The sequence below is a fragment of the Idiotropiscis lumnitzeri genome, chromosome 3, assembly GCF_059441095.1.
Source record: "Idiotropiscis lumnitzeri isolate Australia: NSW breed Sydney's pygmy pipehorse chromosome 3, RoL_Ilum_1.0, whole genome shotgun sequence".
NCBI lineage: Eukaryota > Metazoa > Chordata > Actinopteri > Syngnathiformes > Syngnathidae > Idiotropiscis > Idiotropiscis lumnitzeri.
The window spans coordinates 24,679,887-24,697,819 of record NC_142393.1 but is presented as its reverse complement, the minus strand read 5'-3'; the positions used below and the strand labels follow the sequence as shown (position 1 = coordinate 24,697,819).

The window sequence follows — 17,933 nt, the reverse complement described above, 5'->3', positions numbered from 1 at the left end:
GGCGCGCTCCTTTTTTCTTCGTGTCACTCCAATCGCGGCCCGGGGCCAACTCGGAAGAAAAGATGCGTTGCGATTGGGCGCGTGCAACTGACGTCACGACGTCCTCGCCCCAGCTGGTGACGCAGCGGCAGGCTCTTCTCGTGGGCGTCACCCTCCCCTGGGCTGTTCCGGATGAGACTCCTACACCCCCTCCGCCCCTCTCTCTCATCCTCTTATCAGCGAGTAAGCGGCCAACATGGATGTCGTCAACCAGGTAAGACTTTCGCCAGGAATTCACCCATTAGATATTTTGCATTGTTAGATTACAAGTGCGTATATTTAGCTGAAGCTTTCTTTTTGGTTATATATATATTTTTTTTTTAATTGGACACGTTAATGTTGCGTTCTGTTCCATCGGCTGTCGAAAATGCTTGATGCTGCATCGGTCTACTAAAAAAATAAAATACATTTCACTACATTCAATTTGTGTATACAATTCAACATAGCGCGATGCTAATGCATCTGATTTTATTTTCCGGAGTGCTGCTGCTGCTGCTGCAGTGTCAGGACACGACGGACGCGCGGGCCTGTCGGTTAGTGCGAAAAAAATGACGTGAAAGAAGGAGCTCACAGTTTAACGCGGCGCATTTATGAGGACATTCTTTACCACCCCCCAAGATTGTGCCTGTGATTGCCCCCCCAATTCCCTTGACTGCAGGTCTCAATTAGCCCCACTGTTGCTAGGACAACAAGCAGGTTTGATTTTCCGAGGAGAACACCCCCCCCCCCCGCACTACTGCATATGGCCGCAGTATTGTGGTCCCCCAATAGAGAAACCCTCACTTCTATCACTTCTTTTTATTTCATTCTTATTATGAGCGATGCGCGTGTTGAGGATTTTCCCGAGAGATGGCCTGACAGGCATCCGTCGTGATTGCTTCTCTCTATTTTTGCACGCCATCTTCTTCTTGTCGACGTGCGTGCGGCCATTTACTTTTTGCCGCTGCAGCGCCTACTCTGCGGTGTCGCATTCACCTGCGCACAAATACAACAAACGAACGCCTCCCCTCGCACCCTAACATGACTCAAAAGGACACATATTGGATAAGTGCAGTTTTGTCTGCTTGTGTAAACACAGGCTGTACAAATGGCTGCTGCGACGGTTAATCAGCTTTGTCTAATTGGAATGCTGACAGCGTGCGTGCACACATACACGTATAGCTCCTGTCCACGCCTCATGGGGCACTAAGCAAAATATTATTGACGGGTAGTGGCCTTGTTTGGAGTCCCCTCAATCTTAGCTCTCGAAATACTATGATGCCTTGAGATATGAGTTTAATTCTTTGCATAACTCAAAACGCTTCTCAAATCACCCTCCTCCATTGCAATATTTTTTTCAATAAGAAAAATAGATATTGCACTTTATAAAAAAAAACTGTCTAATAATGTAATTGAATAGAATGCATTGAAGTAAATAATTTGTGCATAATGATTTGATGTTTCAATTCATATTTGGTCATCGGAGGGACGTATATATACAAACAAATAAGAGTCACTACGACTCCCATTGACTCTGTAGCTGCAATAATCGTTGTCATTTTTTGCAGAGGATAAAGAATATGTGCCTGTGAGTACTGTGATATTGTCTGTCTACATGTGTTGCTCAACATTTGTGTTCAAGCATCTGTTGCTCAAAGGATGTTAACCCGGCAATTCGATCGATGTCAACAATTAGCCTGTCTGTTGCGTTTTCCATTATGTTACCATTAAGTTATCGGGGTTTTTGTGAAGGCAAACCTCTATGGTTGTTTTAAAGACACATAGTGTGTATCTCTTTGCTTTATGTTTAGTTAGACAGTAAAAATTGGACGGAAATGGCATAAAACACTTTGACATCTGCTTTCGGAAGGATTGTTATGTCAAAGTGCTGCTTATTGTAAGTGGAGTCACTACCAGGGTTGTGCTTAGATCAAAATTTTGCCCAGGAAAATTTGTGGCCCAAAAATAATCAGCAACTGGGGGCGGTTGTTGTCATTGACGGGCCGTCATGCGCCGAAACGTCGGCACTGGCGCCCGTCATGGACCGTCAGGTGGCCATGATGGCAAGGACCGGCCTACACTGGCCGTTCACGAAAATATGTATTTTTTCTGAACGGCCGATGTAATCTATTTCTGATAGCCACGCCGCCCCTGGTCACTGCCACCATACAGTACTCATATCTTAAGTTTTTTGATTGCATGTCAAAGCAAAAAAAAAAAAAGTCTAAAAAATTGGCGAAACGATGGCTTGTATCTCGAAAAGCGTATAACTTTTATCTCAAGGCTCCACTGTACCATGATCATGACTGACATTAAAGTTTAGTACTGTAGAGAAGTAGGCCAAGTAGACCAGTGCTGCTTCCTTGTGATACTCTCCGGTATCAAATCTTTGAGAGGCATTAAAAGTGCTCAGTGGCCGTCATTCTCTGTGGAAAATGTGAGAAGAGTTTTAACTTTTGTGTGTGTTTGTGTTTCCCAGTTGGTGGCCCAGGGACAGTTCACAATCATCAAGCAACCGTTGGGTTTTATAAAAGTCCTCCAATGGGTAAGTAGTCTCTCTCTCCTTGCACACATGTCGATGATCGCTTAATCGTTTCTGGCGTGGAAACAGGAGTTCATTACATTCAAAAAGATATTCTCCCATTCAAAACAATATAGAAAAATAGAACAACAACAAAAATCTTGCCTAGACCAACACAGCCAATAGGTGAGTTTTTCAAGTAATTTATCAGAGGGTATAGGTTCCCCCAAATGGTGAATCTGCAAATCACAAATGTCTGTTTGCTTTTCCTCGTGGAACCTGTTGCAGTATTTTCACGACTACTATTGCCCTTATAGTAAACCAACTGATCCCTGTATTTTTGACCTACGCAAATTGATGTAGAAAAAATTGAAAAATAGATGTGTGTGGAATTCAGTCATAGTTAACATGATCATTGAATTTGCTATTTCATGACCTTCCTCTTGCTCGTATTCGTGGCACAGTACATTTTACACATGACTAAGAAAATATCTCCTTACATTTTACACTTTTCTTTTCACAACATAACCCAATCTATCCTCCTTTCTCATATGCTTCGCTGTATTAAGTTCCATTTTTGAATAATTAAATCATAAACGTAGTGGCCATATTGGATGGGGCATGTTCCTGTCAAAAGCAGACAGGAAATGACGTTGGCTTTCATGGTGATGCCGTTTACTCATTATTGCCTGGATGCTGTTTCGATGTAACTCAGGTGTATTGCTCTATTGATGAACCGCCACTGGGCACAAGCCCCAACGCAATTTTCAGACCAAGTCAGCAGTAGACAATTGTTTTTTGTCACCACGATGTACCCTGGCATATATTGTTTTCACACCTTATAACAGTGTCTATGTAGCACGTCCTCGTAGTGACGGTAGGCCCATGCAGAGGACGCCAAGCGCGGGTGGGGGCGAGAGTGGGAGTGGGGGAGTTGATGCGGGCGATCCTTGCCTGAGTCATTTACTGGAGGACGTGACCTCTGCTTTGTAGCGCGCTTCATTTCATTTCCTGTTAGTTGCGCGCAACCCCCTCACCGCACGATGGAGCCAGCAAACTGCGGCGTTGGATGAAGCCATTTTTGTAGTTGAAAGGAGGCGGGGTGGGGTTGGGGTGAGTGGCAATTAATAAACACAGCTGTGCTTGTGCAGCATCTCTTCTGAGTTGGCTTTTCCCTGTGGCAATCGTGCACGATGTGTTGGTTGGTTCTGCGCTGACAAGCCTTCGGGGTCCAACGTAGACGTTCCTTTACGCTTCAGATGACAAGAGAGACACGATCGTGCTGGTAATTATCCAAGTGAGAGTGAAGATGCCCTCAAATTTTATCAAGACAATTAATTGAACAAAACCACGGAACCTCTCTCTGGATTTTATTGGACAGGAAATACACATAAGAAAACCTGTTTATTTCTGTACATTCTTTGATTTTGTTTTATGATGTTATAATGATCCTGTGTTTTCTAACAGTGGTGGTTTTAAGGGGTCCTGGAACAAATTTTGGACATATAAAATAATATGAATGGGGAAAAAATGATTTAATGTTCAAGAAAATGAAGTTACGAGCTTGGTCAGGGAATTAAAGTCATGAATCAAGATACCGCCGTATTCCTATATTTCCATCCAAAAAGTGTTCGTGTCACATAATTGCGAACATTCATGGAAGCTTGAGTGGTGAATTGGGTCGAGTACTTAATGAGGCTAATAGTTGTTACGCCAGAGTCATTAATTGCGTGATGGGTGATGTGTGATTGATGGAAAGAAGGAAGTGAGAGATGAGGGCCGAACCGCTTACCCTCACAAGGGTCGTGGGCGTGCTGTCGCCAATCCCAGGCAGTAGGTGGGATACACCCTAAACTGGTCGCCAGCCAATCGCAGGGCACATGAATAATAAATGACTACCATTTACACTCACAAACACACTTTGGGACAATTTAGAGTGTTCCTACCATCTACTATGCATGTTTTTGGAATGTGGGAGGAAACCACGGAGGCATGGTGAAAACATGTAAACGCCACACCGGAAGGCTGGACCCTGGAATCGAAATCACCACCACTGAAGTGTCAGGCAGACGCGCTAACCAGTCACCGTGCACTATTATCATTATTATTATTATTATTATTATTATTATTATTTTAATCTAATCATGTGAAAGCAGTTGATTCAGAAAGTCCAAAAGAGATTGGGTGCACTATTTTGCAGTAGGGAAAATTCTATTTTTTGCTTTTTGATCTTCCTTTGAATTCACCATATTTTATAAGACAAAGTCAGAACCTCAATTTTTGTTGATAATTATATAAATAAATACCTAGAAAAATATTTTGTATAAAAAGAGCACCTTTTGTACGAGTCCTTTTGTAGATTAATTAAATAACTTGAAATATATATCACCAGGGCTGAAGAATTTTTAAAAATAAAATAATACATTTAAAATTAATCATAAAAAAAACTAATTTTCCGATCAATGTTTACCATTGCGATTAATATGCAATTATTTTGTTGAAGGTTCTTTTCAGATTTTTTTTTTATGAACACTGTAAATTAATCTGTATTACTATGAACAAAATCAGATGTATTATACATAAATATGTTGTTGTTATGGGTTAGGCTTATGCTAAAATAATTAATATGAAATAATATTTATCCACTTCAAACAGAGTTCATTGCTTACTAAACAGTGACTTGCAGTGCTTCAAGTGTTCTCTACGACAACTGGACAAAATTCCACCAAACAAGTGTTGTGTAAGACAAGTCAGAAGGCAAGGCAAGGCAGCTTTATTAAAAGTACAATATTTAAAAGAATTTACAAAAGACAAAAGTCAAATATAAGTCAAAATTAATACAAACAAATCCGCAGCTTTATCACTTCAACTTGTTTTGCTTGCTTCAATTCAATTAATCTTTATGAAACATGCTGTGTAGACATGTGGACTGATAGTAGAGAGAGAGAGAGGACATTTCTGATTTTTGCTCTGCAGCTTCATCTGAGGCACGGGTGTGCCGCATGCTTCCGTATTCATGCCTCTGTCGTCATGACTCTGTAGTGCTTGCCTGGAGCTGTGCAAGCTCCTCGGGTCACTGCCAACCAATCAGCATCCTCGTCTGTGAATCATTGGGCTGAGCGCAGGAGAAGTTGCTGCCCTTTCGGGATTCTGATGGCCGTGCGGAAGCAGCCACACACGAGGGCAGGCTCTGCACAAACATAAAAAATATTGCAAAAAGCTATTATATTTTATCTTCCTACCTACCTAATCTCTGCCTCACCTTTTTGCTGTTTTTGTGCTAAGGCCAAATACATGTCTAAAATAAAACTATTGCTTTGGCACCATCTGGATGCCTTTTAGTGCTAAGCAACGACAGAGCTGAATTTAATTTTGTTTTGTGCCGAGCAAAACAAAATAATGCCCATCCATTATCCTTTATCTTCACGAGGGTCACGGGCGTGCCAAAGTCTATCCCAGCTGTCTTTGGGGTGCACCCTGCATTGGGTGCCAGCCAATCACAGGGCACATGCAGTCAAATAAACATTCACATTCACAATCATACCTGCTGTCTGCTGACAATTTATTTTGTCCAATTAACCTACCCAGCATGTTTTTGGAATGTGGGGGAAAAAACTAAGTACCCGCTGAAGACCAACACAATACAATATTAGTGAATATATATATTTTTTTTTCCACAACAGCTGCAGTTATAACTAAGTGCTTTCACTAATTACTATTTGCCCAATTTTGCTTATTGTTATGTGAGTTGAGTTGAATTCACTGCAACCGTACAGGGTTCATATCATAAGTTTGCTTCTAAACCAAAGCAATAAACATCATCCTGATGACAGCTCAGATCTAGGATTATTCGTATCGCTTCATGTTGAATTTAGGGCAGGAGCTGCATTTAGCGTCGTCTAGAAGAAAGAAAAGTTGTTTGCTGTCATTTGGGCAATTACAAACCTATTTGGGTGAGCGTCAATTAGAAATCAGAAATCCCTTTATTGTCATTGTACAGTGTGCAGATTCCGGCATTTGTGCCATGACGCAGTCCCTCCCCCATACACATTTTGTGGAATTTCCTCCCTACCTTTTCTCGGAAAAACTCATCTATTCCCATTTTTTTTGCGCTCATTCTGAAATACTCTAATATGCAACAAAATGGCCACGAAATCAAATAATCTGTTAAACACAGTTATTTGTCTGGGGTTGAATTATATTATGATATTAAGATGTTTTTGGATGAGAGATTGGGCTATTATTATGATTTACATTTTTTAATATTGCAATTATAAACAGTTTTAGTTGGGATATACTGACAGTTTTTGGCTCTTCATAGCAGGGCTTGGTCCCTATCCTTACCAGAAGGTGGCAGTGTATGTGACGATTGAAGAAAGGCAAAATCCTGAGGCAGGTTGTCTTAATTCATGCATGAAAGATAAGTGCATTGCAAATTGTCCTTATGTGCGGCGCAAATGCGTCTGAAGGCAACTTTGTGCAACCGCTTCCTGCGTGTGTGACTCACAGCGTCGCCCCTTCCTGTCTCGGGGGAACGGCGTGCTGACAAAGCAGCCATTTGACGGATGTAACAAGACGTCCAGTTCCCAAATAAAGCTCAAGTGAAGTTCAACCATGCACACTTTGGGAACGTGTGCCTGCCTGCCTGCCTGCTCATCATTACATGTTGAGCTTTAACATCAATCACCAGTGAATCGGGTTAATGTTCATTTTGTTGCTGTGGTCCCTCACAGTGTCAATTTTACGCATTGTTTTCAATTAAGAATCAAAACAAAGGATCTCATTCCAAGCTCTTGCACGCTACTCATGTGTTGCTTGGGGGTTACCTGGAGTTGGTGACCCCTGTTGTAAAGTTTTCCGTTGGCATCTAGTGGCAGGGGTATGAAGCATATTTGTATCTCTAATTTTTAAAAATCTTTTTTCGTGACCATTCAAAGGCTCTCATCTCAGTCAATGAGACGTGTCTCAAGGCTCCGTTGTGTTTTCCATCATATGAATTCTTGTTCTCTATAAGTGCACTGCCATTGGCTCCCCACTAGTCCAGTATGTACACGCCTCTCACCAAAATGAGGACAAGCGCGATAGCAAATGCAAGAATATGTCCTCTCAAGGTCGCATTGGTCCCAAGCTTGATCTGATCCATTCTGATATTTCAACACATTCTCTAGTTTACACCCAACTCTTAACACTGATTTTCTTGTACGTGCCATTGACTTGGAATCGGGCGATGAAGTGTGAAAAAAGCAATAGCGGGCAGATGGTTTGTGTGTGTGTGAGAGAGAGTTTTTCGAGGGGACTGTGTGTTTTCTCACCACAGTCGAGCTGACATTCATCCAGCATGCCAGCACGGATAGAAACCAGCCTCTTGCTGTGTGGCGCTGCCAATAGCGTTGCCATGGCACCAAACACCATCGGCTCTCTCATCCCGGCGGGCGGCTCGCCCATCTCCAGTTCATCACTCCTCCTTCCATTCACGCATCACCATAAAAGTTCAGCTCTTGGAAGGCTCCCGTTTACATTCAGATTTGACTTTCGATTGTCACGTTGCAACAATGCTGCAGGAGGCCAATGCGCCAGGATCCAATCTGCTCGTGCCTACCATTACATTACTCTGGCACGCTTCTTTTAAAGTATTACCTGCTGCTGTGATAATCTCGTAACCAGCAAATCCCGGCCCTCACTGACGAGTGAGGGTTTTTTCTTCCACTTTCAAAGTACAGCTGGCACAGCAAATGCTCATGGTGGGTTTTGACACTCTTGGATTCTTTGTTGTCTTCCACCCCCCCAAAGCATGCAATAATAGTGTACTTAATAAAGACATACAGTTATTACATTGCCACATTTTTTTTGCTTTAATTCAGTGGCCATTGTGCCGCTCCATTGTGTGCTTCACCTTGGGGTTGTCTAATACTACAGGCATACATATACTGTATATTAAACGGGTCAAAACCCATCCGTAAGTCGTGATAATATTTGTTGTTCTTTGCTGAGGATAAAGAAAATATTCATGTTAGTGTCGATTTATTGTCTGTCTATGTGTTTCTCTAGCATTTGTGTTCAAATATTTGTTGGTTAAAGATTTAGAACTCTGCGATACTGATGCTACTTGTTAAGCCGACTGTGACTTTTTGCATTGTGTATTAGCATTAAGGTAGCGGACTTAAAGGAAAAGCTAGAGTGTTATGTTTAGTTTGCAGAGTTTGTGTGTTAAACCATTTTCAATGGCTTTTTTTTTTTACAACCACAAGAAGAGAAGTGGTATGACATTGACTATGAGTCACATGAGCCAGTGGTTTGCTGCACATTGTTTAGTGTGTGTGGTCATGTGTATGCGTGTATGTGTTTGTGTGTGTTGCTGTTGTGGCTAGCTTTGCAGTGGAGTATTTGGTGACAGATGGTAGAGCACCTCACTCAGATTAATAGCTGGATTTCCCGTCCAATCGGCTCTGGCTTGCCGCGTAGCGAGGCTGCGCTGGTAAAAATAGTCTGCCTCATCTAATCTGTTGTGTGTCTGCGTAACGCGTGAGGGCTCATCTTTGCATTCATGTTGCTTTGTGACTCACAACAACACTCAGCTCAGTGCACCTACAGCAAAGAAGTCCCTAGCCAAATTTTGATAAAGAAATAAAAACAAAATTCTGGGGTGCCTTGATATACAAGCAACACTTTGGACTTTTTCAACATACGAGACTTTGGGGCCAATTTTTTGCTTTCAGCTATGACCGCTGTTTGGTGCCAGCAAAATTATGTCTCTTCACAAGAAGCAGCAGTTTGTCCAAAAAGGCCTTCAAGCTATTTATTGCCCCTTGCAGTTGAATTTTACAATTCAGATGAGCCTATAACAAAGACAATTGTAATATATAATATATAATTGTAATAATAATAATAATAATGATAATAATAATAATAATAATAATAACAACAATTACAATGATAATAATAATAAACTTGTCATCATCTTGATGTACAATACAGAAGACTCCAATGTTCTTGAATAAGCACTATAAACTGCCATTAAGTGTTTTGTGGCGCGTCGGGGGTACGGCAGCTCCGTGCGCCCGAACGCCCAATGAGGTGCACCGCGGTAACAAATACGCTACACTAAACTTGCCCAGACTACAAAACAAAAGGCGTTAGCGCAACAAAATTAGCTCCTTACGCTTCCTGCGGCTTCATATCATGGATGATTTTGCCCTCTCGTGCAGTCGCGGTCATGTCTGACACCGCTTGCAGCCGCCAGCTTCAACGTAAGAGTGAGTGGGCGTTGATTTGAGATACAGACCTCATCTTGAGTGGGGCGCACCGTGAAGCGGAATGTGCTTTTAGTCTGGGCGGCTTTGGGAGCGTCAATGTTCACAGAAGCAGTGTCCACAGTTCCGCATTCTCATCTAAATCAACCATGGAGAGGGCAATCCTTTTGATATGTTGAAGTGGTCAAAAGTAGGGATGTCCACATGAATTTTGGTGCCAATTGATCACCGTTTTTGGATGTTGTAAGCAATGAAAGTACAATGATTTCCAATGGAGAGTTTGTAATGGGTCCCTTTAATTACTCGGAGTGAAACATGGGGAGAGCGGAGAGGGGCGTGGCCATATTCCTCATTGAAAGTAAGTGTTTTTCTAGTCGTCACTTATTTGCTAATTTCGCCAAAATGAATGGATAAAACAGAAAAAGATAACTAATTGAGCTTGTTAGTGCAAAATGGACCATCTTGGCTGGACAGATACGTTAAGGTCTGTTTCTTCTTTCTGGCGCTTCGGAATGGTTTGTCTTCGGTTCAGGATGTGCTTGTGTCCGTTCGTTTTGTTAATATGTCAGTGGCTCTGAAGCAGAAGCTATGTTAAGGTGAATGTTTGTTTAATTGTGCAATTGTCTGACAATAATTTTCAATGTGGTCACTCTGGCCTTTCAACAACCAAAGGCAGAATAGTTGTCAAAGCATTTGCAAATGAAACTGTGACCATTACAACCATCGCATAAAGTGTTGATCACGCTGAATTTATTTGCATTATTTTCACAGCTTTCGAAAACTGATGAGGAGCCGGCCCGTTTTGTGCCACCTTTGTTCACATGCATGTCTGCATGGAAATATTGAGTTGCTGTCAAATGTCCACCTTGTCTTTTCCCTTGCAGATCTTTGCGATCTTCGCCTTCTCGACATGCGGCAGTTACTCCGGCATGTTCAAGATGAGTGTGGAGTGTAAAAACCGGTCAGAGAGTGATCTTGGCATCGAAGTAGAATTTGAATATCCATTCAGGTATGCACTTGCTGTTCTTGATGTTCATCATGTTCCAAATATTGTTGCTAATCCACAAGAATTTCTGCACCTGATATCAAGGTCCATGATACGGTTATTAAAACAACTCAAATCATAGAAGAGAATGGGGAAGTATGGAAATGGTATTCGCAATTGTTGCCTTATTTAATTTACTAAAGCAGTAATTCTCAACATATATCGAATGAGCACGTCAAATGCCTTTGAAATACTCCATAACAAATAAATTCTCACACAGAAAAAAGTGAAGACTAAAAACGGGTGGATTTTGCTGCTTAACTAATATTCCACAAAGGCAATATTTATCAGAAGTATTTAAGGCGCATACAACATATTATTGCAAAGAATTATTTTTTTTTTGCAGGATATTTTTCGCTGAAACCTGTCAGCCCTATCAGAGAAGGCTTTCCTGAGGGGGACGGTGCTAGGAGGGGCTGTAAGCCTGCCGGAAATCTGTCTAGCCCCAATTAAGCATATTCAGCATTTTATTTGATATTATCATAATTAATAATAATAATAATTATATATATATATATATATATATATATATATAATCTAAAAAAAGGAGAAATCTGGAGTGCACAAACGTCTTTAAATAAAAAAACCCTCACCTTTTTAACCCAACCGTCATTGTTACAGGCTAATTGTCACTTAGGTGAAGCTCATATTTGCGACCTGCAATATTTCAACTGCAGTTAGATTAATCGTTTGTTGACAAACAACAATTAATAGAGGATCTTTCATGATTTTTTTTTTCAAAGTGTGTCAATTTACTGTTCTTGTCTTTTGTCAGGCTCCATCAAGTTTATTTTGATGCCCCCACCTGTAAGGGAGGCAACCCTGAGCGTCTATTCCTGGTGGGCGACTACTCTTCTTCAGCAGAGTTTTTTGTCACCATCGGTGTCTTCTCCTTCCTCTACGCCATGGCAGCCCTCTCTGTCTACTGTTTCATCCTCGAGAAGTACCGTGAAAACAACAAGGGTCCCCAAATTGTGAGTCGCGCATTATGCACATTTTTTTTTGTTACATTTTACATTTACATTGGGTGCCCCAGAAAAATGTACCTGTTGGTCTTGGACATCATGGGAAAACCTTGTAACAATACAAACAAACCAGCATAAGAATGATCATAAATGCAACATCGGTCATAGAAGTCTTACAGAGGTTCGATGGTGCCTTGACTGCCAAGTCCAGAACCTGCAATATAGCAAATAAAAAAAAAAATATTAAAAACTTTCTCTTTTCTCTAAAACATTGATTAAGGATTTATCATCCATTTATTAATGTCAGACAGGCTGTTAATACATTTTATAAAGATTTGTTGTTCATCATTTCATATCGACAATTTTTCTGAGGATATTCTCGGCCCAGGTCAAAAATTGACTTGGACAAGTTACGCGTGCATGGGAAATTTACCGTATGGGAAGGCTTTTGAAGTTGCTGGTCTCAAACGTGACGCTTGTTGCCCGGCAGGACTTTGTAGTGACAGCAGTGTTCGCCTTCATGTGGCTGGTGTCGTCTTGCGCGTGGGCCAAAGGTCTATCGGATGTGAAGACGGCCACCGATCCCGAAAGGGTCATCACTCTCATCACAGCCTGCGACGAACGAGACAATAGCTGCCGTGAGGTCTACGACCCCAAAGTCTCTGGACTCAACACTTCTGTGGTAAGTCGCATGCACGGGCCAACACTCGACTCGTTTCCACTTAGACTCTCTTACAGATATTGAGTATATGTTCAAGTACAACGTTTGACTATGATTACAAATTGCACAGTTTCACCGCTATGCCAGCAAATGTCTGTACCTCTACTTAAGTGCAGAATGTGAGTACTTTATTGATAGCATATCTCTTCCTGTGTTATTTGCAGGCTTTTGGCTTCATCAACCTGATCCTGTGGATAGGCAACCTGTGGTTCGTCTTTAAGGAGACTGGCTGGATGGCTGCCTTCGCGGGAACGTACATGGCATCGCAGGAAAAGCAGCCCGCCCCTGATTCCTTCGCCCAGGGTGGCGGCTATGGTCAGCAGGACCCGTACGCCGGCTCCCAGGGAGGCTACCAGCCTGAGTACGGCCAGCAGGGGGGCTACAATGAGGACGGGGGCTACAGCCAGGGCTACGAACAGCAGCCCACCTCCTACTCCAATCAAATGTGAGCCTGTGTGCTGATGCCACAGCTGCAGGATGGTGAGTGCTTTTACCAAAAGTCATCCTAACAAAATGATGGTGATGGCTGCGCTATGTTTTTAGGACAGTAAACCATATTCAGTGGTTCGACCTTTGTGCAAAAAATATCAAATGCAATAATAATAATAATAATAATATTACAAATGAGAATATATTTTTTTCACGCAGGATAAAGAATATGTCTAGAATGGTATTGTTATTTTGATAGTCTACAAATGTTGCTCCACCGTTTATGTTCAAATATATTTAATATTTCTTAAAGGGTCTCAACACCATGACAGAAATGCTACAGTATATGTTTGCCCAATTATGGAATGTTGCATTGGCAATTATTAATTTGCATTAAGTTGGCAGCCATTCAAGACTTTTATACCAAACTGCTACATGGTTAGTTAGTTGAGTTGCTGCCACCATCTAAGTTTTCTTATTTCAAAATTTTGCTCGCAAGCCAAATAAATAAATCAGCTCAATGACGCTTCAATCAAGGCGACACAGTATATTTACAGCTGAAACTATAAATACAGACAATTATCAATATTTTTACGGGATGTGTCATTTACTTGCTATTTTTTCCACTAGCAGTGGCAGGACTCTGTACCCGTACCCCACAGATAACGGGGGGTAATGTACAGTGCAGTCGTGCATTTTCCCGCATGTTGTACAAAATTATTAACACTCCTGAAGATGGTTTCTTGGACTAAAAACAAACAGTCATTCTTGAAAACCTTTGTTTTTGTTCAGTGAAATTAAATCAACTACTAATATAACAGTGAACAATGAATATTATAATTAATTAAACATGAATTAGCTAACATTGTTTTCTACGCATATTAAAATTCTTGTTGTTTTTTGTTTTTTGTTTTAAATCTTTATTAAATAAATAAAGTCCCGACAGACATGGGAAGGACTGAACTATTTGCTTCAAATGATGTTTACATGAGAACCCGTCAATGTATATTGTATAGTTTGTGTTTTTTTTTTTAACTAATAAATATTTACTAATGAATATGCGGCTGTCATAATTGGCCAGAGCAGAAGACATTAAGCCATTTTTTGGGGGGCAGTATTAATAAATATGACGTAATGGCATTACTGTTTGTGCAAACAACAAAGAGTCCACTGGAGACTCTAAATTGTCAATGGGTGTGAATGTTTTAGGAGGGATTTTCCGATCACATCTTTTTGCGTCTGAGTCCAAATTGGTGATTTGGAGTTCGGATCTGATACCTCAGCAATGCATTGAGAAGAAGAAAAACGGACATCCAAATTGTCTCATTTTTTTCTAGCATTATCAGTGGTGCAGTGGCCACTCTAGTTAATTTTACCTGGTGTGGCGAAGGAGTGGCAGGTTGAAGGGTTGAGGTTATACCCCCGTTTTTCAGTGCAGAGTGCAGTATGGAAAAGATTATTAAAATTAAGAAAATGCACGGTGCGAAACAATACTAAAATATATTTTTTTAATATTTTTACGTCATCTTTATGTGTCCAAACATTTTTGCTTTGCTAAAGTGTGGATAATTTTGAAGGTTAAATTGATCTGCAAAATCAAAATGAGCTATGCCCCTGGAATTGGAAAAATCTCTTAAATATGAGGAGGAACATTTTTTTAGCAGCAGTGTAACAAAATTAAAGTTTGGACAACTGCATATGTTCTATCACAAATCCATTGAAAAATGTGTTAGAAAAATCAAGTTGCCTTTTTTTTTCCCCACGTTGAAATGTTGATAAGTGCGGCTGTCATAAATCATTCAAGAGCGGGTTAATGAATACTCTCCTTCCTGTCGTCCTTTTTCCAGGGTGACCTTGTGATTCCGGCGCTCAACCGTCGCCTGCGTTTCTGCACTCGTCTGTTAGTCTGTTTGTGTACATGTGAGTTGGGCAAGTGGTGGGGGGAGGGGAGGGCAGGGGAGGGGGGTTAGTTAGGGTCTACGTGGGAGGGCGGAAAAGCCAAAAGTGGGTCGTGAACACCTTTAGGGAGCAAGAGGAGGTCAGGGAAGGGTCAGGGTGGGATTTGTGGTGGGGGGTGGTTGGTTGGTTGGAGTCTTTGCTGTAACATGATGTTTATTCTCGTGATGTATTTAACTGTAGAAGACAACAGTGGATTGTCTGTTTGGTTATACGAGAAAAACTTGAATACAAATACCAAAACATTCATTGACATTGAACATTGAAAAGGAACACCTGTCATGGATAAAGACTTAGATTTATGGGGGTGGGTTGGTGGGGACATTGTAGTTATATTTAACTTGAGAGAATGTATTGTCTGTGCTGTGTAAATATCGACATGCTAATATATATGATTCTATGTAACCCGTTGAATAATTGTGCACTCCATATTAGTTGTTATACAACAAATGTAGAGCACAGAGTTATTCAATTGGATTTATTTTGGTTCTGTCTCGGAGCGTATAGTTTGGCCTTTGCCCTTCAACTCTTCTCCTGTCACACCAACAATACTGTATGTTTTGTTTTTTTTAACTCCGACATCAACTCTTTTCATTTTATTTTCTTAATATCATTTTTTTCAACTGTTGAATGAGGAGCCTGGTAAAGGGTGATGATATGGATACATATGGAAAGGACTATAAAAGAGACGCCACCTTGGTGAGGCGCAAAAGCTAGTGGGTGCAAGCAGGTGCAATTTGAAGGAAATAGGAACGGCGGGTGTGGCTTTGCCTCTATACATTTCTATTACCAAATGTACATTTTCACCACGTTTTGTGAGTCGATGAAGATAGGAAATTGTAACGGAAGCGTATTGCTGCAACACCAGGAAAAAAAAAGTTCAGTATCACATGATGTGTGTGTGCTTAACGTTCATGTTTTAACGTGACTCTCTTATGCTGTAAAAAAAAGATTAACAATAAAGCCAAGCGTTTAAAGGGACACTTTTATGACCTTAACATGGGCAATTATATAATAGGTTTCCGTGTAAAAATGACGTCAGTACTAAAAAGTTCCAGCAAGGAGGCCGACTCCACAGCCGAGTGTGGCAGCATTGGAATGCATAATTTCAGCTGATACGTTCCAAATTGGACGCTGTGTTGTAGATTGAAAAACTGGGGCCAATCCTCATCCAAATAAATGTACACGTCTACTCATTCCCACTTCAGTCTCTGGAATTATCCCAACTGGTGCTTTCTGCCCCACACATCCTTGGCTGACCAGTTCCTTTAAAGAGGTTTAAGATTAAATAAGAAGATACATATAACGCATAACTGATTACATCAAAACGTGAAATTTACAATACCACATTATAACATGACATTTCAAATGTTAAATTGTGATATTTAAGTGTGGCAGCAATACGGTTAGAAAATCCCTCAATGAGGCATTTTGTTTGGCTTGAGGACAATTTGAAAAGAGGGCCTTCGACAACTAATTAAGTATATAGAAGGTGACATTTAGCAACAGCAGTGCTTTCAAGTTGGTTGTTTCCCCACTTTATTTATTTCTCTGCGTGTATTTTCCCCTTCCCCGTGAACACAATTTACAATTATTTCCCACCCAACACGTCGAGATGACATTAGTGACTTACTAGTTCCTGTGCTCGTTCACAAACTCCTGTTGTGTGCTTTGAACATTTTTCATCAGGGCGGCGAGTGTCCGTTTTAGAAGTGCGTGTGTTTATTTGTGGTATCGGACAGGTTTTGTCAGTGAATTTTGTCCTATTTGTGTGGTTCAGAAAGTTGTAAGACAGCCCCATAGTTTCCCCACCACCTCCCCAACACCCTTAAACTGGGGGTAAATGAAAATAAGGTAGAGTACACGCCCTGGGAAACGTTTTAAAGTAGTCGGGACAAAACGCCAGAGATATTTGTTCAGCATCTTATATCCTTCTTTCTCGCTTCTCCTGTGAATGGCAAGTGAAATTACTGCATGCATCGTCTTCCTCTTATCCTAAAGTGTCCCTAAACTTATTTGGAAAGACTCAGCAGCGACATGACGGCATGTTAGATCCATCTATAATTCTACACAAAGCACAATGTAGGCAATAACGAGAATTCAGCAGCCCTGCAAGTTGTGTTTGAAATGGTCGCAGCTGTGGCATCATTCGTAGTTTTGCTTCCACAGACCACATCTGAATGAATCCTTGTCCATCTCCGGTGTTTTAGTCCAACGCTCAGCCTTGGATTCGCTCTTTTATTTACATCCACCTTTTCTCTTGTCCCTCAACACAGTTTTCTTCTCCGTGTAGCTCTTATAAATATGCTCAAATGAAATATACTCTGTTGTTAGTGGTGAATGATGTCTTGTGATACTCTCTACACCTTTGGATAGTGCTGTGTTTATTGTGTATGATGTATACATATTAGTATTTATGATAATGATAAGTCAGAGAAGAAAAATATCCAAGGCTCTCCAGAATTCTGCTGTATTCTTACTGTATGGGCTCCATGTGAAACAAAAATGAAATAAACTTGAAATTATTCTGTTGAAGGTTAAAATGTGTGTTTCTGTTCAAGGTGATCTTTTTTCTTTATTGAAAGTGTTTAAATGTTTTAGAAATGGGAAGAAAATGCATTAAACAATTAAAAGTTCAATTAAAAAAATTATAAGAAAAAAAATTGGGAAAAAATTACTACATTGACAGTTTAAATGTGAACTACGCCCACCCATTTGTGTGCGCGCGCGCGTGTGTGTGCGAGTGCGCGCGCACGACTGCGCGTGTCTGCCTGGGCGCGCACGACTGCGCGAGTCTGCCTGCGCGCGCATGCATTTCATTTTTTTAAAACGGAATGTTGAGCCCAATCATTTGATGAGGTAAAAGAATTTTTTTTTAAATTCTACATTTAAATAACATAATTCAATACTTAATGTCGATGTATATTTTCTTTATAAATAAATGTATCCGAATTAGCTACAAATCATTTAATTAAATCAATCAAATGTTAAATGTACATGAACAAATTGTTAGTTTACGTATATTTAC

The 17,933-nt window shown here is 40.7% G+C and overlaps 1 protein-coding gene and 1 long non-coding RNA gene across 3 annotated transcripts; one reads left to right on the top strand and one right to left on the bottom strand.

Moving 5' to 3' along the window:
• The first annotated feature begins 139 nt into the window (after positions 1–139).
• Positions 140–17,440, top strand: sypb (synaptophysin b). The gene is made up of 7 exons (XM_088289821.1): positions 140–253; positions 2,498–2,563; positions 10,674–10,798; positions 11,610–11,808; positions 12,290–12,481; positions 12,685–13,000; positions 14,797–17,440. The coding sequence occupies exons 1-6, from the start codon at positions 236–238 to the stop codon at positions 12,967–12,969; spliced, it is 885 nt and encodes a 294-aa protein (XP_088145947.1). The 5' UTR covers positions 140–235; the 3' UTR covers positions 12,970–13,000; positions 14,797–17,440.
• On the bottom strand, positions 5,309–10,028 carry LOC148340576 (uncharacterized). Of its 2 annotated transcripts, XR_015842479.1 has the most exons (3): positions 9,699–10,028; positions 7,852–8,003; positions 5,309–5,729 (listed from the first exon to the last, which is right to left on the bottom strand). It is a non-coding gene; the product is annotated as an uncharacterized LOC148340576 (long non-coding RNA). The 2 variants fall into 2 exon arrangements; XR_015842480.1 differs by lacking the exon at positions 7,852–8,003.
• Positions 17,441–17,933: the final 493 nt, after the last annotated feature.

Coding starts and splice junctions, on each gene's coding strand:
- sypb (XM_088289821.1), top strand. Junction 2,564..10,673: donor TTATAAAAGTCCTCCAATGG/GTAAGTAGTCTC, acceptor TTTCCCTTGCAG/ATCTTTGCGATCTTCGCCTT. Junction 10,799..11,609: donor GAATTTGAATATCCATTCAG/GTATGCACTTGC, acceptor GTCTTTTGTCAG/GCTCCATCAAGTTTATTTTG.